Here is a 24,407-nt window from a genome sequence, read left to right on the forward strand (position 1 = left end):
AAGTAACTAATCCATGGTAAGATAGAAATGCTTACATGAAAATGCTTAGTTCTAAGTTATTGTAGGATCAAGTTCTCAACTCCTCCAGAGAGTTTTGAACTATAAAATCTACTACAGTCTTTTCCATCTTTTCAGACACACTTCTACGTTGCAAAATGTGCTTAACCCATTCAGATTGAAAATGCTTTAAACGGTCCATGTCATTAGTAAAAAGTCCTGCAGGATGTTATGTGTGGTAAGATTTAAGGAGGGTTGCTTAAGGATTTGTCTGTCTTTCTGTCTTTAGCACCCTTTTGTAATGCATTGATCCAAAACTTGGAATCAAACCCTTTAACCAAAATAGCCTGGAGTGCTGTGAAGCCCCTGCTGATGGGAAAAATTCTCTTTGCTCCTGATTCACCGTCTGTACGGCAAATCCTAAAAAACGTAAGAAATTCTGAAATATAAATATGTGTATTTCTGAAAAAAAAAAAAGTAAACAAATGCATTCTAAGAAACATCCTTTGAAGACCAGCAACCCACCTATGTCAAACTAATCAGATTTTCTCATTGGAAGTCCTGCTCTGGTGATCATCAGAGGAGGGATAGTTAGTCTTCATTTACAGAAACAGGAGACAGATCTTCACTAATTCATCCTGCCTTGGTCCACACTGCAAGCTTTTTCTAGCTGAAGTAGCATTTTTGTTGGCATGTTCCCATGTTTACACTAGCAAAAGTAGTAATGTTCATATGTATTTTACAGATGTAGGAACATTAGCAGCTCTGTGCCAGGAAGGATTTTAATGGTGCTGCTATGAGGTTTGGATAGACTCATGGAGACCTGACACTGAGAGATTACAAGCAATAGCAACATAGTGGTTTAGTAATATATACATTGAAAGAATAAATATTTTTGACTTCATGAATTAGGATGCTGGATTGATATTAGTGTATAAGATGTCATACTTCTGCTATCTCAAAACTGTTGCATATGTGGTGCAAAGAAAAGAAAGCCAGAAAAGAGACAAAATGGCAAAAAGTTGCTTCGGGTTCTGTGAAAACTTCTTGGCCTGAACACACTTTCTCAGTGTTGAATTGCAGTTTCATCTTCCTTTCTGGAAGTGAACTCTGTTGAACTGTCTTGAGACTAGATGTTGAGAGTAAGTGAATGGACAGTGATAAGGTAGGTAAAACCCAGGTCATATGTGAACTTGATTTAACTTCTTAGATTCATTTCACCCAACTTCAGGCATTCTTTAGGGCAGGCTTCATCTACAGTCAGTGGAGGGAGATAATCAAGGGAAAGAAGAGAGGAGGAAATCATTCTACCTAAAACCCGAGTAGTTAAACGAATTGTAGTTAACAGGGGCTAATTTGGGCTCTCGTTTTTCTCATTACACAAACAAAAGAATTTTATCCAAAATGACTTTGATTCCAGTTGGATTTTAAAAGTTTCTTTTTTGAGGAATATTAATATTTCTGGCATTTAAGCAAGTTTATTAAGTACTGAAGGTAAAAATTACAACATTCATAAGTTATAAGTTTCACTGTCACTGAATGCTTGGATTATAAATTCTGTGTGTTTGTCTCCCTAGCATTCTAAACATTCTTTCCTGTTGTTTTGTTCCTCAGGCAAACTCCACTTTTGAGGAACTTGAACGCCTCAGACTGTTGACCAAAGCTTGGGAAGAAGTAGGACCACAGTTGTGGTACTTCTTTCAAAACAGCCTGCAAATGAATATGATCCGTGTATGTTATAACCTAGCAGAGAGCCTCAGTAAGAGTGGCCTTTCACCATCCTATACTTTAATTAAGAAGCTAATTATTTTTGAAGGTCTGGCTGGAAGCACAGCCTTTGCGGCAAGGAATTTGTAGCTTTTAAAGTTGTTGGACTGGTTATTGAGCTTGTTTTGAAGGATAGTCTTATATGCATTTCAAAGAGTTTGTGACAGAACCTCAGATCTGGACACTCTCTTCAGTCTGCTAATGATTTCTTAATAAAGACAGCAATCACCACTTGGCCTCTGCAAAATGTCCTGGAAGAACAGCAGAAGAACCAACTTGATTTTCTAGGGTTCTACATAGACAAAGAAGGCAGTAGAACCATGTTTTTTCTGAAGCCAGCAATTTATCGACTTAGGAAATTACTTAGTTCCTCTTCCCTTAGATCTGACTCTGGATGCAAGTATTGTTTGTGGTTGGAGTTTTTATAGAAGTTCATACTGGAGAAAACATTTATTTTGCCATACTTATTTCCTTTAAATTTGACATTTATTACATTTATCCTCTTGCTCATGCAGAAAAAATATGCAATAGTCAAGGATAAATTTCTTTTCATTTAGTCTTCAATTCTCACCTGTTCAGCTGTGCAATTACCCATCTATAAAATTCCTTCCTTAACATACCCTTTTGTACTACTTTGTAGCTCAGAAAGAGCTGTGGAAATGGAAAACTTTCTGGTGAAACACAGCATGTGAAGAGAATAATTGTAGTGAAGCTGTTCTGATGTATTTCCACAGGACTCTCTGAAGCACCCTACAGTGAGGGACTTCTTGAACAGACAGATGGGTGCTGAAGGCTTAACTGCTGAACACATTATCAACTTTCTCCACAATGGGTCTCCAGGGACCAGGGAGAAGGGAATGGTGGACTTTGACTGGCGGAACATCTTCAGTGTTGTAGACCAAGCTCTGCGTTTGCTCAGTCAGTATCTGGAGGTAAGGTCAGCCCTTCCACTGCTGAGAATATCCTGAAGCACAGTAGGCAGTATGTGGGGTCTGTGGCAATAGACGAGAAAGTTGAAAGTATAAGGCTTCTTCATTTGTTTCAAATTTCATTTCAATACTAACAAAATGTTTTAAAATAATACGGTAGAACAAGAACACATATATTTTTTATTCTGAAAAAGCTTACATTTGACAATTCCTAAATCATATCATATCATAGAATGGCTCAGGTCAGAAGGGGCCTTAAATATCATCTCGTTCCAACCCCCCTACCCTGGGCAGGGACATCTCCCACTAGATCAGGTTGCCCAGGGCCTCATCCAACCTGGTCTCGAACACCTCCAGGGATGGGGCATCCACAGCCTCTCTGGGCAACCTGCTCCAGTGCTTCACTACCCTCTTCCTGCTACCTCTCACATTCAAAATGTTGATTGAATGTCTGAACACATTTTGATACTAAGAAGCAGGAAGTGAATTTTTCCTCGAAGAAAAAAATATATATATTTTTTGTATTTGATAACTGACAGACCACTAATTTCAAAATGACCATCATCAGAGAAGCTAATATTTTGTTGGAAATTTCAATGTCAGGATTTTGAACACCTGATCAAAAATACATCAAAACCAATGGAAAACTTCTACTTGTTCTGTAGCCTCTTCTGACAAGATGTCTCTCTCTTTCCTGGAATCTGTGCGCTCATTTTCTAGGAGTGCTATGTTTTTACTGGGGCTCTCTGAAGATTTTTGAAAGTCATGATGCAGAAAGTGACATGAAGTTTAAGTATGTAAATAGGAAATGCTAAAAACGTAGATGAAAATATAAAGGCATTCAAAAAGTACTTTGGAAGATACTTTTTATGAGATTATTCTGGGATGAATGATCTAACTTACTGATAAATTCATCAGACACAGCTTAATAAATCCAGTGCAAAAAAAAGATTATATTTTTAGAGGGCCAGACAAACCACTACATCCATTTATTCCCAGAGCCAGGTAAGTGACACAAGGAATTATTTTTCATCTTACATCTTTTTGACTGCAGGTAAAGATGTGTTGGGAACTGGACCTGATATGGTCTGCATTCCTGCTGAGTTAGATAAATGAAATGCTGCCTCCTCTTTTAAATTTACAAGCCCGGACAAAACTAGCGGGTTCTGCAGTGCTGCAGATTAACTCTGAGAGTTTAAAAACCTGTTGCATTTATAAGTAATATTACTACCTGTGGACTCTGTATTTAGTACTTCCCACCTGAGGTTCAGAGTCTTTACAGAGATTAATTATATTGCACAGCATCTCTGGAAGAAGAGTAGTTATTTAATGGTTGAATATGCTGAGCCTAAAGTTTACAGAGAAAATTGGTACTAATTGTAGGTAACAGGAGCAAGCCTAGCTCTCCTGATTTTGGTCCAGTTCAGATTAAAAAACTATCTGTCCTCTGCAAGAAGGCAGAAACTAAAGGTTTATCTGCCTTCTTATAGCTATTACAACAGGGAGCAATAAGACTTATGCACAAAGCTCTGCTATTTCTGATGATGTTAGCAGAATTATTTCTTACTCAAGCTGGGTGACATTGCTTTGCTGCAGATCAGTGGTAGAACGTGGCCAGTATCAGGGCAGTTGTTATACCTGGTAATAGATCTTAGGGTCCTAAAGTTCTTCGTAATAAGTTAATTATTTTAAGTCTGTTGTTTACACTGAGTTGCTACCATTTGAGAATGTTCTCACACTGTGCCAAGCACAATGGGAACAAACAGCTCCTTTTCAAGGACACCCTACTCCTCACCATAGTATACAATGAAGGAGGTGTGCTGCCAGCAGCTGTCTTTGGAAACTCCAGATTTCTGTGGTGCAGCTGAGAATCCCACAAGTTATGAAGTAGCTGCTTATCCTCACCACACCAAGAATTCCTGTTACTCCCTTTGGTTACCTTAGGCCACGGAGCAGCTAAACCTAAACACCTCTTTTACTTCTATTTTCATATTCCAACCCTCTTCTTGGTATTTTAGTTTTGGTTTTCTGATCTTCTTGGGGCCATTTTTAATTACTAAATAATTACTGGGATAAGATGTGAAATAAATTTCAGTAAGTGGAAGATGACTTAATTTTGACATAGTAATATTTCTGAAGGCACAAGTTGTGTTGCAATTCACTGAGAAAAAAAAGCCTAGGTAGAGCATACAGCATTTGTTTTGAATTCAATTAATGTTAAGCTAAAGAATTCTAGTGTTTGGCTAGTAGACTACAATATAAAATCTCTTTCCACTTCCAAACAGGCTCAATTATTGCACCATTGGTGTGCTAGCCTGTGTTCTTATACAGGCTTTAATTTCCTTCTGCTCTCAAGGAAAACCATAAGCACTTGTGTTTCCTCTTTTGAATCCATGCTACTTCCTTTATTGAACACCTGGGTAAAGCCTGTACTGTTCCTCAGCATCGTTGAGACACTGTATTCTGCAGTGAAAATCTAGACAAGATCACTTGCAGCTGGTAAAAGTTTCTTGAACAGAATTCCAGGCCACTTCATCACAAAGAAATAGCTAATAGTCCATCAGACACTGCAAAGACACAGTAATGACAGTACGAAGACGAAGTCACATGGCAGGACTAACAAAACTGAGTACCAGAATTCAGTTTAATATGTGGCATAAACATATAAAAACAAAACACCACCACCAACAAAAACTATAGACACCAGTCTAATTTGAATTTTGCTCTGCAATACAAACCAGAAAGTTTTTTTTCTGCCTTATTTTGCTTTCTGATAGGAAATTCTATGCAGTTCAATCCTATAAAGCAAACTAGAAGAACCAACATTTACAAAATGGGATGCTGTGTCACAAAGCTACAAAACAATTTTGTCAACTTAAGCATTGTTTTGTTCTTTTGCCAGTTGAAATATGTATTTCCACTATAGATACCATTAAACAGTGATACTTCAACTTCTAAACAACAAAATGTGTTTTATCACAGGGAAGAGTTAAACAAAGGAGTCTTTAGGACGTCTGTAAAATAACAAGTTGCCTTTATGAGTCCTTTGGTGTACAATAATTTTTGGTTATTGACCTGCAAGAGGTGATCAAGAAGATTAGATCAAATATTTAAGATCAAATAAGCTAGCGACATGGCATTTTATGAAGGAAGACAATTGAATATATATCTTCTCAGTCCATTAGGGAGTTAAGTACTACTCTCTGGTAATGTCTTGCTGATTCCGAAGGGAAGAAGATGAAGATACAAACCTAAGCTTGCAATTTTACAGATAAACAATGATAGAATTTGTAGTTTACAATCTTTCTTCACACAGGTTTATTGCCAGTTTGAGATTAAGAGATTCCATTTTGATGCTAAATCTAATTATTTTTCTGATTTTTTTGTACACCCTTGCGGTGAAATGGCAACTACTTCAGATGAGCCTATCTTCCTCTTTTGTTGTTAGCCACCGATGTTTTCTTTAATGCATATCTTTTGCTAACTTACTCTAGTGCAATTGTTCTCTTTGTGATTATCTGTAGTGCTTGATGTTGGATAAATTTGAAGGTTATCATGATGAAACCCAGCTGACTCATCAAGCCCTTCACCTGCTAGAGGAAAACAAATTCTGGGCTGGTGTGGTTTTTCCAGATATAGAGCCTATAGCAAGCAGTCTTCCACCACATGTGAAATACAAGATCCGGATGGACATAGATGCAGTGGAGAAAACAAACAAAATCAAAGACAGGTAGGTGATGGTTCCTTCTCAGTTCTTGCCTGCCATGTTTTGAATAGGAGACATAAAGGGACACTAGAACCTGCCCTGGATACATGCATGAAACCCAATTGCATTTAGCAGTATTTGAGATGTAATGCAGAGCAGAATCCATCTCCAGATAGCAAGCACCAGTGGTATCGCTCCTGTGACAATTAGGCCAGGCAGTGGGTAGATGCATGGATACGTGGCAGAGGAAATGGCTCTGCTCAGGCTCTGTTCAGTAACCTGCCCCAAGTTTTCAGTTGGCTCTATTACTGGGAGAGGTGAACAAGGAGGTCCCACATAGACCAAAATCTATCAGGAAGGGGCAACTCCAGACAGTGCCCATACAATTTCAGTAGTTAATTTTTTTTTTTTTTTCTTAAAGTCACTGTTTACCCAAATGATTTCCACGTGAATTTTCTTTTTAGGTACTGGGATCCTGGTCCAAGAGCCGATCCCGTGGATGATTTACGTTACATATGGGGAGGCTTTGCATATCTCCAAGACATGATTGAGCATGGGATTATAAAGACCCAGACCAACACTGAAGTGCCAATAGGAATTTATCTGCAGCAAATGCCATATCCATGTTTTGTGGATGATGTGTGAGTAAGAGTAGTTAATTTTTTAAATTCTGATTAATACTTGTTTTTATCTAACTCTAGCACTGAGCTTCATGCTCTAATATATGACCAGTACCGGTAGGAAAACTGAACATAGAGCACTAACCTGTGTTATAACCGAGACTGCCTCCTTCAGTTAGCCATATGGAACCCACAAAAGTATTGTAAGGCTATTTCCCCTAATTATATCTCTAAAACCTACCTTTATTTATATCAAAAGTACTGTTTCTTCAAGAAAAATTGAACAAACACTGCTTGTCCCGGTGGAATTGGTGCCTCTCTTTCTGTCATTGTATGTTCTGAAGAATCCAACAACCCAATCTCTTCAAGTATATTACCAAACCCTAACCCTAGACTTATTCATATCTAGATATAACAATACCCACAGCAGTAGTTTTTGTTCCTTGAAGATATCCAGCTTTCTACAGGCCTTGCAGAATCTCAAGACACTTTAGGCTCTTGAAACTTTTTCTTTGCAGAATCCTAACCACATCCGTAAGTATTTACCTGTTTATAACTAAATCACAGGTACCTACAGTAAAGCTGGTTGTATGGCATTGGTTTCTGTTAACATCAGTCCTTCTCCTTTCCTTGAAAGTGCTACAGTTTTCAGCAATTATCTGATCTTACCTAACCTTCTTTTTCCCTAATTCCCATCCATGGATTTTTGTTGAGACTGACTGGTTTTGTCTTAAATCTCATATAACTCCAGTGAAGGATTCCAATAATTTCTTTCCTTGGTGAAGAACAGAATAAAAAAGCTAAAGAAAGAGGGAAGGCAGGGGAGGCATGGGAAGGGAGAGGAAGAGAGAAAGAGCACCTCCTGGCCGTGGAGATTTCATGACTACGTGGGCCTTGGAGCATCTGTGGTTGCTATGACCTTCATTAGCACTGCCTCAACAAGCACATGTGCTCCACATTTTATGAAGTGCTGCCACTTCTGCATTCACAGTGTGCCTGTTCCAATGCGGCAATCTGTGCTGCTGCAACTGTCTTGGTATAAATTTCACTTAAAAAAAAAAAAAAAAGGTTATAGAAATCATTAAACAGTTCTGTCTGTATGTTCTGTGCAGGGAAATGCTAGTACTTCAGATAAATGCAGACTGCAGACGCATGATTTAACCTGTCATTACTTGTTAGCCTGACAAAAAGTTGCCCTAGCAATCCTTCTGTTTATGTCCTCCCCACTGTGTAGGGCAGAAACCTCACATATGTAAAAGTTCTCTGAAGCTTGCAGCAGCCATACACATTTTGGGGCTGATATCCAGTGACACTCTCTGCAGAGAGCCTACTTAAGTGAAGCAAATACATCCTCATGTTGAGCATGTATGCTGCAGTGTGCATGGTCTAGTGCTGGGTTGCATGGGTCCACCAACAGGGAAAACCTATTGTGCCCAAGGCCATTCCACAAAAACATGGCTTTATTTCAGGAGGTCAAGTTGCTCTGTGGGAATTGTTGGTGGAAAAAAATGACAATTTTCCAATTTGTTCAGACCATGAAGTAGCTATGATAATATATGGCAAAAATGTAGTTCTGTAGAGCTCAGTTTTGGAAACCTGAATGATTTTTGCTCCTTTTAGTTTTTAGTAACTCTAAGCTCTTGACCTTTAAGGCCAATCAAGTCCACTTGGGCTTCAAGGTAATTTCATTGAAATTGTGACACCTGGAAGCATAAAAAGACAGCAACACCCCTAAATCATTAGTATTAGCATATGTCTTAAAGGTTTTGTTTGTTTGTTTGTTTTGTTTTTGTTTTTGTACACCATAGTAAAAACATTGTGGCAATTCACTGTGAAGAGAGACGTATTTTTGTGCCCCACTGCATGTTGTGTACCATTTAGCATCTCTTAGGACCTCTTTGTAAAACATGAAAGGACATTTATCTATCTCATGGAAGTGAAGCAACAATTTATTCATTAGTACTTAGGTTGCTTGTGAAGTTCACTAGTAACATATTATTAAAATTTAGACTGAGAATTTCCAGTCCCATGTTTAATGTATGCATTCTTCCCCACTCCTGTTCCTTTTCATTTTTGCTTTTTATCTTAATATTTCTCTGCTTTACCTAAATATCATTCATCATCTCTTCTTGCTTTGGTAGCTTTATGATCACCCTAAACCGCTCCTTTCCCATCTTCATGGTGCTAGCTTGGATATATTCCGTTTCCATGACTGTGAAAAGTATAGTGCTGGAGAAGGAAATGCGTCTGAAGGAGGCAATGAAGAACAGGGGCATCACCAATGGGGTAATTTGGTGCACTTGGTTCCTAGACAGCTTCGTCATGATGGCTGTGAGCACATTCCTCCTCACAGCACTAATTATGGTAAGAATGACTGCAGGAAAGACAGTAGAAACTCCCAAACTCCCTGTTGTGTTGGCGTTGGTGATACCAGTTTGGGTAGGTATAGGAGCTATTCGTAGGGAACAGCTGGTGGCTCGTTCTGATCACAACACATAGCAGACACATTCTTGTAAGCAGACCTCATGACAGCATGGGCACTTAGCAGAGACCGAAAGATAAATTCACCAGTAAGATTTATTGTGAGAGCTCCCACAGAACAATCCGTCAAGCCAATTATTCCATGTATTGTATTTCCTACAGACAAAGGTCCCAATAAATATTAATCATTGCTTTAAATAGAAGGGGTCATAATATGAGGAGTCTTAATCTTAAATTCACCATGTGGGATTCATTTATAATACTCAGTGCTTGCCTACTTAGAATTTATGACACTATTGCAATGCAAAAAGAGACAGAACAGCCTCAACATTTCCCTCCCTGACTGCAAACACAAAAGTATCTTTTGCTTCTGTGGCTCAGAATTGCTGTTATTTTTGTCATATTTTAGAGCAATTTGGTTCTTGTCTTTGAGGCCCACCTCCTACCTCTTTCCCCTGAGAAAGTGTCTCCTGGCTGCTCTATTCAGTTGCATAAATCTGTAACATTTTGATGGGCAAGAATGCCCTTCCATCTTTTCTAATGTGGGAAGCTGTTGTTGGTATAAATGTGTAATAAATGTGTTGGTATAAATCTAATCAGCCAGCCCTGATGTTTTAGTTCTTTGCAGTTTCATTATAGCTTGGGTAGATAGAGAAACCTTCCTTCATTTGCTATGCTGGTTTAATTAAAAATCAGGATGTAGTTAATACCAGAGAGGAATGTGTTTATACCTATAATTCACTTCCCTTCCTGAATTTCACTATGTCAGTGGGATGCAAATTTGTAAATACATTCTTGTAAGAGACTGTATCCTTGTTGATAAAGAAATCAGTCTCACAGGCCCACTGGTATAGTACAACAATGTTGAGACTAATTTATAGCCTTGTAGAGTTATTCTGAACCTTTTGTAAGGCTTGAAACAATGTTGAGACTAATAAATAGGTCTCAGCTTTTTTTTAGAATAAAAAATCAGCAGCAGTCCATGCTCTTTTTGAGAGGGCATGTTCAATCTACAAAAGCTCTAAAGGAAGAAAAGTCAGAAGTTCGTCCAGAGGGTTCTTTAGTACACAATTAGTTCAGAGAAACTGCAGTTGGATTCCTCAGCTGTGATAGCCTTCTGGAATTTGAATATCATTTAGGGGTGGAAAGAAGTACTTTGTAATTTTCCTGTTACATTTTTTTAAGATGCATTTTGTCAGGCTTCCTTACATCATCTTTCTTACATATGAGCAAGTGGACTGAGGAGAAGATACAATGAAAAATTCTTATGACAGTTCAGATAGTTTTATTTAAAATGTGTGAATTTCCATGCAGGCACATCTTGCTTAGACACATTTGCATATAAAGACAAGGACATAATGTGTTTTCAATCAGTTATGAACTTAGCTCAGCTATCAAATACAAATATGAACGTTGCAGCCTGTGGTACTGACCTGTAGTCATAATTCAAAAGCAGGGATAAAGTTAAATAAAGGATTTGTTTTTGTAATGACTTCGAGTAGTGAAACATTACTCTTGGGCAAGATAGATGTATTGGGTAAGAAAGACTGGCTTATTGCTTATCAGAGGTTACGTGTCAATGGCAATTCTGACCTTTTCTGCTAGTTCAAAATGTGACAGTACTTCTAATTCATCTGTTTTTCTTTTGCCTACAGTGCGGCCAAGTCCTACATTATAGCAGTCCACTTCTCTTCTTCCTATTCCTACTGACCTTCACTACAGCCACTATAATGCAGTGCTTCTTGTTCAGCACCTTCTTCTCCAAAGCAAATCTGGCAGCTGCCTGCAGTGGAGTCCTGTACTTCACCTTGTACCTGCCTCACATTGTCTGCTTTGTCTGGCAAGACCGCATGACTGTTAATCTGAAGACCTTAGCAGTAAGCCTTTCACTCATTATATGGTATTTTGGGGTTCATATTGAAGAAGCCCTTCTTGCTATGCATGTGTGAGTAACAAAGAAGTGCACACCTCCTTGCCTTCGCTTTTTTGATTCAGAGAGAGACACACCTCTGAAACACTTAGAGATTGCAAGTGGATAAGCCTTTATAAGGAAATGAGTAGAGTTGGCCCATGACAGGTTATGATTTGAGAAGGAAAAAAGATTACTTTTTGGAAATTGTACACAGTTTAACATAAAGATAACTCTCTTCTCACCCTGAAGTGAAGGAGAGGGGACCAATGTAAGACTTTGCTAGCCAGAAGCCATGAATGCGTTTCTCTGCTCCTAGTATGTTTGGTCTTACATTTGTTGTTCAAAGGTTGGCCTGACAAACAGCTAATTACAAGAGTTACAGGGGAGTTGTGCATGTGGAGAGGGGTCTGAATTAAAAGTAACATTTTTAGGATGAGTAATTGAACAATGAACGATTGCTGAAAACCAAACATTTTTTACTTAGCACACTGTGATAATGCCTCACTGGAAGTTGCTGTCAGGATCCTTCTTGTCTGTCATTCCTGGCTGAACTACGTATCCTGTTAAACAGCACCATGCCCTTTCTTTATGTGTCTTTGCAGAGCAACGTTGAAGACAGCTTTTGGATGCTGTGTTGGTTTATTAGTTTGTTGTGTGAAAAAACAGTAGCAGACATGGCAGGGAAGGGGATGGTTGCAGATTTCCTTATCCCGAGCATCTGGTATACTTTGTCTTGTTACTCACACACTGTCCCTGCCCCATACACTCAGATATTTTGTTTCTCCAATACAGGCAAAGTGTACACTGCAAACTTCTAGATGCATATATAGTATTTTCTGAACAGAGACATTTATAGAAAAAAATAAAGTATTTGAAGGATTTTTTGTTGCTAAATAAAGTGGGGCCAAGGTTGAATTCAGTCTGTTATGGCTAAATATTGCTTGGAATTGTCACCATTCAGAGGATTAGACATTCCAGTCTGATATAAAAGTGAAAGCACTTTTCCTGATTATTTTTTAGGCATTATTGAGTTTTGAAGTCCAGTCCCCAAAGGTATTTGTGTGTTTTTTTTTGTTTGTTTGTTTGTTTTTGTTTTTTGCTTGCTTTAGAAAATGTCTCTCTGTCTAAGTTCATGACATTTTTTCTTTATTCCAGAGTTTGCTTTCTCAAGTAGCTTTTGGTTTTGGTACAGAATACTTGTCGCGCTATGAAGAACAAGGCCTTGGCCTACAGTGGGGTAACATCAGAACCAGTCCTTTGGAAGGAGATGAATATAGTTTTCTGTTTTCCATTAAAATGATGCTTTTTGATGCTTTTCTGTATGGAATACTTTCTTGGTACCTTGATAATGTTTTTCCAGGTATGTCAATTTCTTATTCATATGAAGTAGTGGTAATTGTTGTAAGTTACATTAGTCTAGTCAGTCTCTGATTATTTCTCTGTCAAAACCAGAGTGTTTGACATGACTGTGAGTCTTACCCATTATGGCACCATGGGTTTATTAAGGACTTCCACTTTTTTCCTTTTTTTTCCTTTCTCCCATTTTAGTTCTGACAATAATGGCAATGAAGGAAAGAAAAAGAAAGGTGATATACTTTCTGGTCCTGTACTTGTCTGTACACAGCACTTACTGATAGTTAGTCCAAAACAATATATGTATTTTTTTTAATTGTTTCATATGTATTTGAGGATATTTTGCTTCCATAATTGTTAAATGACCTTAATTCTGCTTTGTTTGTGTCCCTTTCAAAGTGAGCTATGCTACACCAAATTAATACCATTTTGGTTTTTAAGAAATGTGTCCTCCCAAAGAAGTTTAACAGAAATTATCTTATTTACTTTCAAAGCTGATATGCAGTAACTTTCATAAAAGTCACTTTTTGGACACGCCTGTGCTGCATCCCTGTTTATTTAAACAAGGGTAGACAATGTATTATTTCCACAAACAATGCAAGAATTAAACAACAAGAGAGAGTTTCTTTGCTCATGTTTCCAAGTCTATTTTTTTTTTAGCCAGCACTTTACACAAAAGTAATATTTCTCAGAGATTCTATTCAGCATGTTCAATTCCACTCACCGTTTGTTCTGAGTGTCTCCTTGGCTTTCTACTTCTCTGTTTCTCTGAAATTTCTCATAGCATTTCTCTCTTAAACATATGTAGGCCTAGCAAATCAATGCTGTAGTATTTGAACTTACTATTTGAGTTCCTTGGATAATCCCTTGAATCATATAGTTCAGCTCCTGCTCAAGTTTTCTCTGCAAGAAACCACCCATTGGCACACTGCTCTTTTGGCTATTTAAGCATTCTGCTCCATAATGGAGTTCACTTGGCTTTTTGCATTCATCCTGAATGAGAAGCAGTTGTTTTAGCTACCAGCTTCAAAGGGATATAATCCAGTCTGTAACAAGTGCAAGGCAAACTGTTTATGAATTCAGACAGGGCGTTTTTGTGCATAATGGGAGTACAAGTGGTTGCCTGACATAAAGGATATTTTTGTTAAGTCAAAAATAAGCAGACACTTTCACAAAGTGTTTTTCAATGCAGAAAAACTGACCATCTATCAGTGAGCATCACAAATTTCCATTGCTTATCACTATGCACTATCCACTTGCAAATCAGTATAAACCAAGAAAACAGTATGGACTGTCACTGACTCAAGTCTGGTCCAACAAGAATGGATAATGTTATCATACTTTCTTTTTTCAAAACAGAGTTAGCCTGTGACCAAAAAAGGCCCATTTCTGTTTAAGAAAAGATCTGCTTTTTTCCTGGTCTCATTTTTCGTGGAAGGCTATGTGCTAAAAGAACAGCTAGAGTCTCTTTTCTCATTGCAAATTGAGAGTTCAGGCCCAATGCCTCAACTGTCAAGTAGTCATTTAAAGAAAATTATTGAGTGAGGCTGGGATCCCATCTTAAGCAATCAGGATGTTCCTTGGCAGCTGCTGGTTTGTTGGTTGGTTTCATTGTCCCCAGGTAGAGAGTAGCTTCACTCTGTAATTAAACCACATTCTACTTAAGAAAATTTAAGGTAAATCAGATTATATTTTCTGAATATTTTACTCCTGGGCTAATAATAATAATAATTGCAAACAAAATTTGTTCTGATAGGTGGTTGGTGGGCAGTTTGACCTCTGATATGTAACAATATGACTACTAAGGCAACTGCAAGTGTTTGTAATTACAGTTCAGACTGTGTCTAGATTAATTTGTGCCCACTGAGGAATGTGGTTATAAAGTACATGTACACCTTCTTATTTTTCTTCTAGGGGACTATGGGCTACCACAGCCTTGGTATTTCCCTTTGCAGGAATCTTACTGGTTTGGCTCTAGAAACCCAAAAGCTGAAAAAACAGCAACTATTGATGGTGAGTTCTTTCAAAACTTTGATATTTAGAAATAACTTCAAAACCACTGATCTGCTTAGAGGTGACTGCGTAACATTTTCATTACATGAGCTGCTGCAAAGATTAGGGACAGACATATACTGGGAATCTCAGCAGGTGCCTTTGAACTTGGAGTGGCCTGCTATTATTAGAGTTGCTAGAAGTGAGTCACTGTTCCATCTTAGAGCCTTTAAATCATGGGTTAACAAGCACCATCAAACTCCCACTCTCTAACACCTTTTGAGACATTCAAGGAGTTCTTATTGCACAACACGGCATTCATAAAATGAGTCAAAATGAGATACAGTGTTGTTCTTATTTACACTGAGGATCCCCTTTTCTAAAGGCCTTTCCCCTTTCTGAACCTAATTCTTTTCTAATTCAGACTAATTTAACTGTTTCCTTTGGGTTTGTAAGCAAGATCAAAATTGATGACACCCTTGGACTGACTTGAGCAAGTGCAGAAATCTTGCTTTTGCATAATTTTGTCTGTGTATTGATAGTAGAGTAGTTAGGCACATCATGTGGGTGATTGTATTTAAATTGGAATTAATGCATAATGATGATTAATGTCTGGAGTAGAGGCTTGCTGAAGGTAGTGTTTTGAAACCTGTCTTGGTTTTACAAGTAACAGCAAAACCAATCAAAATGACAGATAAAGAAATCATTTCTTCAGTCTGTTTATTACCACCCTTACCCTTCATCAGCTCAGACTGCTGACAAAGCAGTCTCATTTCAGGATGATGCTTTTAGACCAGAAGGGAGTTAATCCTTTCTGTGAACATGCTGAATAATACATCCACTGCTCACATCTTTTGATCAGGAAAGAGGAAGCTATAACATTGTTTTCTTTGAAGAGGCTTTGTCTTATGGTGCATTCTGAAAGAATGAGCAGGTTTTCCTTTAGGCTAGCTGTGAGAGTATTCAGAATGTTAGAGGCTTGTCTAAATATTATGGAGCCTGTTAATCTGCTTTTGCTTTGCAATTGCTACCCAGCCAATTGAAATGTGTGTAGGAAGGAGGAGGAAGGAGCCAAAGGAGGACTTGGAATATGTTTATAGATGAATGAGGAATTCCTGAAGGCACAGATAAGATGTCAGTCACTACATCTCAGTGACTTTCTTTGGAATTTGGGCACCAGAGCTCCTTTGAGTATCTCAGATTTGGAGCACACTTGCTTATAGAATTTTGACATATTCTAGTTACTTAGTTTAACCTAAATTTAGTAAAAACAAAATCCATTTTCTGGTTATCTTAATGGCTCCTAAGTTCTGTGTTCTTTAATGTATTTCCAGTACAAGGGGGACACATGATTTTTTAGGCGTGAAAATGCCAAAACATTCAGTTGCTCAGGTAGGTCATCAACAGAAGAGCCAATGGCTTCTGCTTTTTGCTAGCTTATTGCTAGCTTTTAATAGTATTTTTCGTGTTGCTTAGATAAAACATTTTGCTTAAGTGAAACCAAGAGTTTATTTTGTGAGTGAATTTATATCAGATATCTGAGCTGATCTAATAGTTCACTGTTGAGAAAAAAAGGCACAAATTTTCAGTCCTTTCTGCAGCTGAGGTCTGTTGAGGCTAGCCTGGGTACCTGGTTGGGTTATAAGGTAGATCCTTCTTGGAAGCCAAGTACATGAAGGACAAGGTGATAAGAAATCATTTTCTTCTGTAATGAGATGACTGGATCACTGGACAAGAGGAGAGTGTTGGATGCCATCTAACTTGTCTTTAGCAAGGCCTTACAGCATTCTGTAGTATTCTGATAGCCAAATTAGTGAGATACAGGTTGCCTGAGTGAACAACAAAGGGGTTGAAAACTGACTAGACTGTTTGGAATGTGATCAATAGCACAAAGCCTTAATAGGAACCAGTTATTAGTGACATCCCTGGTACTAACATTGGGGTCAATACTGTATAATTTCTTTGAGAATTTGAGTGATGGAATAGAGTGCACCCCGAGCAAGTTTGTGGAAGATAACAGATTGGAGGGAACAGTGGGGTGCAAGACAACTGTTCAGGTGGGCCATGACAGGCTATAGAAATGACTTTACAGAAATCGTACAGAGTTCAAAAAAAAGTAAATGCATAATACTGTATCTGGGATGGAGTAACCCCGTGTGACAGTACAGACAGTCCACCACCTGCCTGGTAGGCAGCTTTGTAGGAAAGGCCTGGTGGACAGCATGTTGATCATGAGCTGTCATGATCATGATCAAGTGTGCTCATGTAGCCAAGAAGACCAACTGCATCCCGAACTATATTAGCAAGAGTGTAGCCAGACATTCAGGTGTAGTGATCCTTCCATTCTAGTCAGCTCTTGTGAGACTGTATCTGGAGTACGATGTTGTCCAGTTTGGGCATTCCCAATGAAAATGAGACATTGAGTTAATGGAGGGAGCTCAGCAAAGAGTCACCAAGTTGATGAAGAACTGGAGCATATGACAAATGAGATGCTGAGAGAGCTGGATCTGCTCAGCCTTAAGAGAGAAGGCTAGGAGAGTGTCAAACTTCTCAGAAGTACCCAGTGGGAGGATGAGAGGCAATAGATATAAGCTGGAAAACTGGAATTCTGATTCAACATAAGAAAAAAAAAATCTTTACTATGAAGGTAAAGATACTGGAACAGGTTGCCCAGAGAGGTTGTGAAATCTCTATTCTTTGAAAAAGTCAACCTGCTATAATTCGGCCTTACTTTTATGGTTGAACTGTAGACATTTGGAAGTCTCTTCTGATCTAAATTATTCCATGATTATCTCAGCTAGCCTCAGAGCATTACTAAGAATTTGTTCTGTACTATTTCATCTTCTCTTTCACAAAACATCACCTTGGGTTTTCTCAAGCAGGGACACTTAGAAAGGTCAACTCTGTGTGATGAATTCCTGAGGTGTGTGATTCTTACCTCTTTAAAGAACTAAGACTCTTTAGTGTGCCTCAGCTTACATAAACAGCTGTAGAACTTCTCTCAACTCCTATCTTTTCCTTCAAGGGCAATACTAAGCATTTTCTTCATTAGTCATAGCTCACTAATGTGTTCGGAAGGAAATGGGATAAGAAAATGTCAGATAATGAAAATGCAAGACTGAAAAATAAAACTAAACTGGTAAATCATGCAGGTACTTTTAAAATTTAGTTTTATTGGTGTACTTTTTTATCCCTCATTTTGCCATTTTAGGTGACTAGATAAGTTTGTTGCTTATGTAGCTATTTGTGCCCCTGGTAACTTTATGCAGCTCTGTGTTCTAGAATTTCTCATAGCAGAAAATTACGGTGAAATTCCACAACAAAATTAAGTCCCAGGCAATTTGATAATGGTAGTGACATTCTAGGCTACCAGCATGAATCTGTTATGTATATAGTTTCTTCAGGATCCCTCTTCTTTACACCATGGTTCTTGCTACTCCTAGTGATTTTGTATGACTCTTCTTTTGTGTCAATAAAGTCTGAGAACAAGTTGGAAAGCCAGAAATTCTTGTGTTAACACCAACTCATTCACTCTGGACTGGAGCTAGCTTCTTAACCTAAGTAGCAGCTTGCTTTTCATTTAATCTTCTCATTGGGTTTTCTTCTTCTCAGTCCCTGTAAGTCTGTGAAACACTTGTATAACTTTTCTCTTAGTGTGGTGAAGAATTTAGTCTGGAGCTTCATGGACAAAATATAAATATATAGAACATATACATTGTGTTAGTAAGGACCTTCTACTCTTGAGTCTATAATTGCAAAATTGTCAGTCTTCTTCTGTAAATATCTGTTTCTGATATGGTGAAGCAGATTTTAATATAGATGACCTCAAGTGCTGTGTTCTTAACCTGAGTAAAGCACTTTGATTAATGCTCTTGCAGAGCTCGAGGCTTAGGACTACGTCCTTTTCCTCAATGCACCTCTGAAGATAAGAGGAAAATAAATTTTGTTTGACTAAATGTTGGTTACTTTTGTTTTATATAGAAAACAGTCCACAGTCAGAATGCTGTGTGGATCAGAAGGCCATGGAAGGGGAAAAAAATGAAAGCAGAACAAAGAAATCTGAAGAACCTGAAAAGCCAGAAGAAAAGAGTGACAACCAGGGGGAGAAGGATGGTAAAAACAAACAATGTAAACACAAACGAGAAAAAGAACCCGACGAGCAGGGGATGCCTAGGACAGATGTCCAGGACAAAGATGAAATGAATAGTAAGGAGAGAGAGCAATCTGAGTATTTCTCAGATACCATATTTACAGTACTTCATAACAAAGTAAACATAGGAATGATTGCAGTTATTAAAGAGGTTGGCGTGCGACTGCCAGAGCTAAGTTTAGGAGAGGCACTGATTCTCCCAGCTACCCTCCTACTGATTTGTCTACATTCAAGATCACTCAGAATATTTTAGACAATACCCATAAAAGACATGCCTTTCAGGAGAGCTCTGTAATTTGGTGTGGGGGGGGGTTGTTTGTTTTTGTTTTGTTTTGTTTTGTTCTTTATGGTGGAAATGCAGGCTGTCTCTGTAACAAGTTAGTGTACTTGCTAAGGGGAAACCTCTGAGAGACATACATTGACTTCCTAGGATTAAACAGAGCCATGACTTTAATATAAATACTTATGCTAAGAAGAATGCTGTTCCCTTCTGCCCCCCTTTCTTTGCCTGTCTTCATTGTGTTTTGCATCTGTGGGGATAGGTTTGTTTCAAAGGGATTTATCTGATGTGCTATGTGTCTGTCTGTAGCCGCTTCTGATGCTGACATTAGCCACCACCTAAGAATTCCTGAATGACCTGTCTTGTTTTCAAGTGCCAGTGTCCTCTTTTGTGGGAAGCCAGAGGACTTTTCTGCATGTGATGCTCAGAGGAATGATGTGGATTCTGTAGCAAAAGTAACTGCTATAGACATCTCTCTTGAGAAGCTGGAGATAAAAGTGGGGTCATCAGAGTGCCTCACATAGGCACTGAAAGCATGCATTCAGGGTGAATAGAAACAGGGCAGGACTTCAAAAGAAACAAGACAGGCAGAGGGCAAAGGTTACTTCAGCCAATCTTCTTTTAGTACTACCTTATCTTTGTGGTGCTGTACTCAGTTCCAGCTGTTATGTGCCCAGAGAAGAAGGGCTTTGCCTGTCACTGCACAAAGAAGCCTTCCTTCCTTTTCAGCCAGCCATGCAGAAACTGGGAAGTGGGCAGAGAAGTCAAGAGTAGAGCTGGTATAGTCGAACGATACTTTCTAAAATGGCTTCATGTTAGCGGTGGTGCTTCTTGTAAGAGTGGTGGGATAGGAAATGGTTCTAATGGCTTAACTTCAGTGCAGTCCAACATTAGTACCGGTTCACAGAGCAGGGCAGACACAGCATAAAGCCTAACTGCTTGGTATGCTTCAAGCAGAGCTTTCACCAAAGGCCTCATTCACATCCGCTATAAATGCTGCCACCTCTGAGGAAAACCCCAATGGTCCAAAATTTCATTGTGGGAATAATATCGGAATAGAGAAATGGCCCACCCCAATAAAGGGAGCTCACCCCCCCCACCAGTGCATGTCAGGTGATGCTAGGCAGATACTGGGGGAGATCATCAGAGCATTTACCTCAGAAATTGTCAATGAGCCTTGCAGGCAAATACGAACTGAGCTAATGATACGTATAAAAAATGGGATGGTACCTCAATTGCCTGTATATGCAGAACTATCTAGCCTTCATCTCAACTTCTGAGAATACGGCGAAGTTTGTATTTGCCCCAATAAGGCAAAAGTCTAGATTCCTTTAAAAAAAAAAAAAAAAGATTTGTTATGAGCATCATTTTATTTCAAATAAAGCTCCCCCATCTAGATGAGTTATTTCAGCTGCTCCATAGTATACGCAGCTCTCTCATGTACAACATATTTGGGACTTTTTCCCAAGCATTTTGTGTAATGACAGTCTTAAAAGTCACTGATGGAGGTGGGGCTGGTTTCACCCAGATGGCATTGGCTGCTCTCCACACAGGCCTGATGGGTACTGAACGATTTAAGTGAACTGCAATTGCAAAACAGGCCTCCCTACAAAGCCTTAAGTATTCTGTGTAAACAAAAGTGGACAGGGTCTTTAGTTTAAATTTCTCAACTCCCATAATTCACATTGCCCAAGGGCTTAATTTACTTCAAAGGAAGTTTGTTTTGTCTAGAAGCTGATGCAATAAAAATTCCTGATGGTGCTATTTACAATAATGCATTTTTAATCCTGAGAGAAAGCCAGCCCATGTAGTGTTCCTGTTAGGTAATGCCTAAATTTTGAGCTGGCCTCAGCAAGGGGGTAAATTTCACCTACCAGGATTAAAGGCAAATGTTGTTTTTTTTAAAGCATCATGGTAAAAGAATGCACAGCTGGGCAGATGATTTGAATGGCAGATTTCAGCCTGGCTGGAAAGGCAACATGCTGCTTGTTTAATGTAATCTCAGCCTATCTAAGTATCTACAGACAACAGTGCCAAATAATCTTCAAGCTACACAGTGAAAACAGAAAGCCTGTTCAGCTCCACCTAATCTAGTGAGATACATCTCCACAGACCATTACAACTCTGGGCTCTCTTTCTTCTGCCATTCATAGCTGGGTGAATCTAGACAAATTGCACTGCAGTTAGGAACCTTGCTTCAGTTAACTACTGGTGTGACTGGAGAATCTGGCCCTGGCATGTTTTACTGGGTATATGCACTTTCTGATTTGTCGTCATCATCAAAGTTGGGATCAACACATATTCCTATATTCTTTTCTCATTCTTAATTTCTTGCCTTTCAAGTAAATACCTTCTGTGAACCTGAGCCAACAGGACTGATTCCAGGAGTATGTGTTCAGAACCTGGTGAAGATTTTTGCGAACAGGCCCAAGCCAGCAGTAGATGGGATGAATATTACTTTTTATGAGGGCCAGATCACGGCATTTCTGGGCCACAATGGAGCAGGAAAGACAACCACCATGTAAGTCTGTATTTTAAAGAAGCAAATCCAGAGCAGTGTTCTATTGAGTCCTGAGGAGCAGCCTTCTCATTTCACTGTTCCCTTGTTTCTCTGCCACCCTTGTGGCTAGATTGACACAACATCAAGCTTGTTCCAGACAGGGAAATGCTACCCCTAGGCAAAGAGAAGATACGCTGGTCTGGCTAAAGCTTTGAGAGTGAGGCAATGGTGACACACACTAGTGGAAGTATAGAAAGGAAGAAGCAGTTCTCTCCTCCAACACCCCAACATTAATTTCCTATGGCCAGCTCCCAAAAGCTGAGGAGTAAGAAACATCTGGCTGAAAGAGATAAGATTTGAAAACAACTACAGTCTGCATATTCCTGGTTTCTCTGTCTAAGTGGCTTTGTCAGACATGCTTTTGGCCTGTGTGCAAAGGATGCAAATTCAGACGCTCTTTAGACAAAATGGTTATGTATATTAAAGATCTATACCCAGATTAAAATGTTCCTTTAGTTATAGAACCCTAAAGTCACAGGAAGGTGGACTTAAGTATGTTTAATCTTCTTTATACAGGACTTTATTTATCATAATAAAATTAATTGGTGAACAAAACGATGAGTCTGTGAAGAGTTCACCAAATGTTGAAAGAACTGAAGTGTTTCATTACAATGTTCCCCAGCAGAACAGTTGAGGTTTTTAATTCAAAAAGACTTCTATTTCAAAAGCACTTTAAATTGCCTTTGAAAATTTTAATTGTTCCATGAAAAATGTTTGACCCCAAACAAAATGATTCTAATCTGCTGAAATGTTGTGTAAATGTATTTATTAAATGCTTGACAGTTGGACAAGATGATCTTAGAGGTCTTTTCCAAACTCGATGATTCTACAATTCTGCTGATAAAAACGAAAATTTCTACTGCTTTGAAATTTTCAGAACTGAGAAATCCATTACCCTATCCATTTGCAACCCAATATTCTGTCCCCCTTCCATTTTCCAGAAAATAAAGGTTAAGATATGAGCCAGTCAGCATGGCTAGAGACATTAAAGCACTATTTGTCCCACTGAGCTTAATTTTAGACACAGGAGTAGTGTACACTTAACAAACTACTCTGAAACAGTGTAGCTGACAGAAACAGTTTTATGTTTGCAGGCCAAAACCATACAGGCAGGTTTATCAGAAGTTTTAAACATTAGCTGAGCCACAAGATTCTCACTGCAGTGGATAAGAATATGTGTACATATGCTTTTCATTAAGATTGTTTCATCAAGGCCATAGTAAGAAGTCATCATGCTCCATCTAGTGGAATCATGTAAAATACGTTCCTAATCTGGCACAGAAAGATGGGTGAGTGGGCATTCCCTCATTTTATCTTCATAGGTCAATACTGACAGGCCTCTTCCCACCCACCTCTGGAACTGTGCTAATTGGTGGCCTGGATATTCAAACTCACATGGACTCCATTCGGCAACAATTAGGCATGTGCCCTCAGTACAACATCCTATTCAATCAGTAAGTATTGGTCCATACTAGCTTTAAGAACAAGAGTGCATTCCTGTCACATCCCCAAAGCCTGTGTTGTTTCTCTTGCTCTGTTCTCGGTGTACCTCTGTATCGCAGAGGTACTTCTCCAACTCTTAATACTCCTATGATATAGTTGTTGTATGTCCTCAGTAGATTTCTCTGGCATCATTTGTCTGGGAACAAACAAGTCTCCAAGGAAGATGGCGGTGTTCTTTGTATTGGCATTTTATGTTGCAGTATGGGTTGGCAGGAGTTCAGCCTGGGATTTCATGCACTATAATGTAGGCACTTTTTTTTTTTTTTTTTTCCCTGAAGCAGAAAAATCTGATCTGACACTGCAGTAGCAGGATATTTTTATGCCCGTTGCGCCCTACCACTTGACAGTTGACTACCTTCTCAGATGATATCCAGATTTACTGCCATCAGTTGGTAGTCATACCAACAGTAGTCTTTCTTCCTCGATGCTGTTGCCCACATCAGTACCTGTTTTATTCCCGTAAACAGGTCTGCTATGCCTGTTCCTTTGGTAGCAGTTTCTGATTTGAAAAGGCAAAGGAAGATCCTGTGACAGCTGAGTGAAGTGTGTTGATACCAAACAATATCTGTGATCCAAGTTTAGGGTAAAGTAGCCCCTCTTCCTTCAGCAAGATGCAAATTTATTGTTGTTTGGAAAAATTGTGCTAATTCATTTAAATTGCCTTGATGCCTTTCTGTCTGATTTCACAGCCTTACTGTAGCAGAACACATATTGTTTTATTCCCAACTGAAAGGGAGATCCAGGGATGAAGCTGAACAAGAGCTGGAAATGATGCTAGAAGACATGGGCCTCACCCATAAAAGGAATGAAGAGGCTCAGAAATTGTCAGGTGCCCACAAGATCGTTCTGAGTGTTTATTTTTTCTGCTGCCTTTTCTTCATCTGTGGGTGAAGAACTCAAGTATTGTTTTAGTTCCATTGTTTGAGGCTGTATTTTGCCAAATCACTGTGCACTAGGGAGGTCTTTACTCTTAAAGAGATTGCTTAATGGGACTGCACAAAAAGCTGGCAAAATCTGTCCCTGAAGCTTGTGCTTCTTATAAATGTGACAAATTCAAATATGCTTAAAAGTTGCTGTTTTTAAATGAATATATACAATTATATCCATCAACATAACAACAACAAAAATGTCTATATAATTTTAAGACAAATGACATA

The 24,407-nt window shown here is 38.7% G+C and overlaps 1 protein-coding gene across 1 annotated transcript in view; it reads left to right on the forward strand.

The window, feature by feature from the left end:
• Positions 1-24,407, forward strand: part of ABCA4 (ATP binding cassette subfamily A member 4) — a gene marked incomplete at both ends in the record, with an annotated part of 69,843 nt that overhangs the window by 20,725 nt on the left and 24,711 nt on the right. Inside the window, 13 exons of the mRNA XM_084291228.1 lie at positions 287-426; positions 1,612-1,728; positions 2,499-2,696; positions 6,218-6,423; positions 6,864-7,040; positions 9,161-9,383; positions 11,156-11,377; positions 12,568-12,772; positions 14,680-14,778; positions 18,739-18,963; positions 21,531-21,708; positions 23,070-23,201; positions 23,940-24,079. Coding sequence (XP_084147354.1) covers positions 287-426; positions 1,612-1,728; positions 2,499-2,696; positions 6,218-6,423; positions 6,864-7,040; positions 9,161-9,383; positions 11,156-11,377; positions 12,568-12,772; positions 14,680-14,778; positions 18,739-18,963; positions 21,531-21,708; positions 23,070-23,201; positions 23,940-24,079 — 2,262 coding nt within the window. The remainder of the gene's footprint in view (positions 1-286; positions 427-1,611; positions 1,729-2,498; positions 2,697-6,217; positions 6,424-6,863; positions 7,041-9,160; positions 9,384-11,155; positions 11,378-12,567; positions 12,773-14,679; positions 14,779-18,738; positions 18,964-21,530; positions 21,709-23,069; positions 23,202-23,939; positions 24,080-24,407) is intronic.

Source organism: Netta rufina, assembly GCF_964035555.1.
Source record: "Netta rufina genome assembly, chromosome: 8".
NCBI lineage: Eukaryota > Metazoa > Chordata > Aves > Anseriformes > Anatidae > Netta > Netta rufina.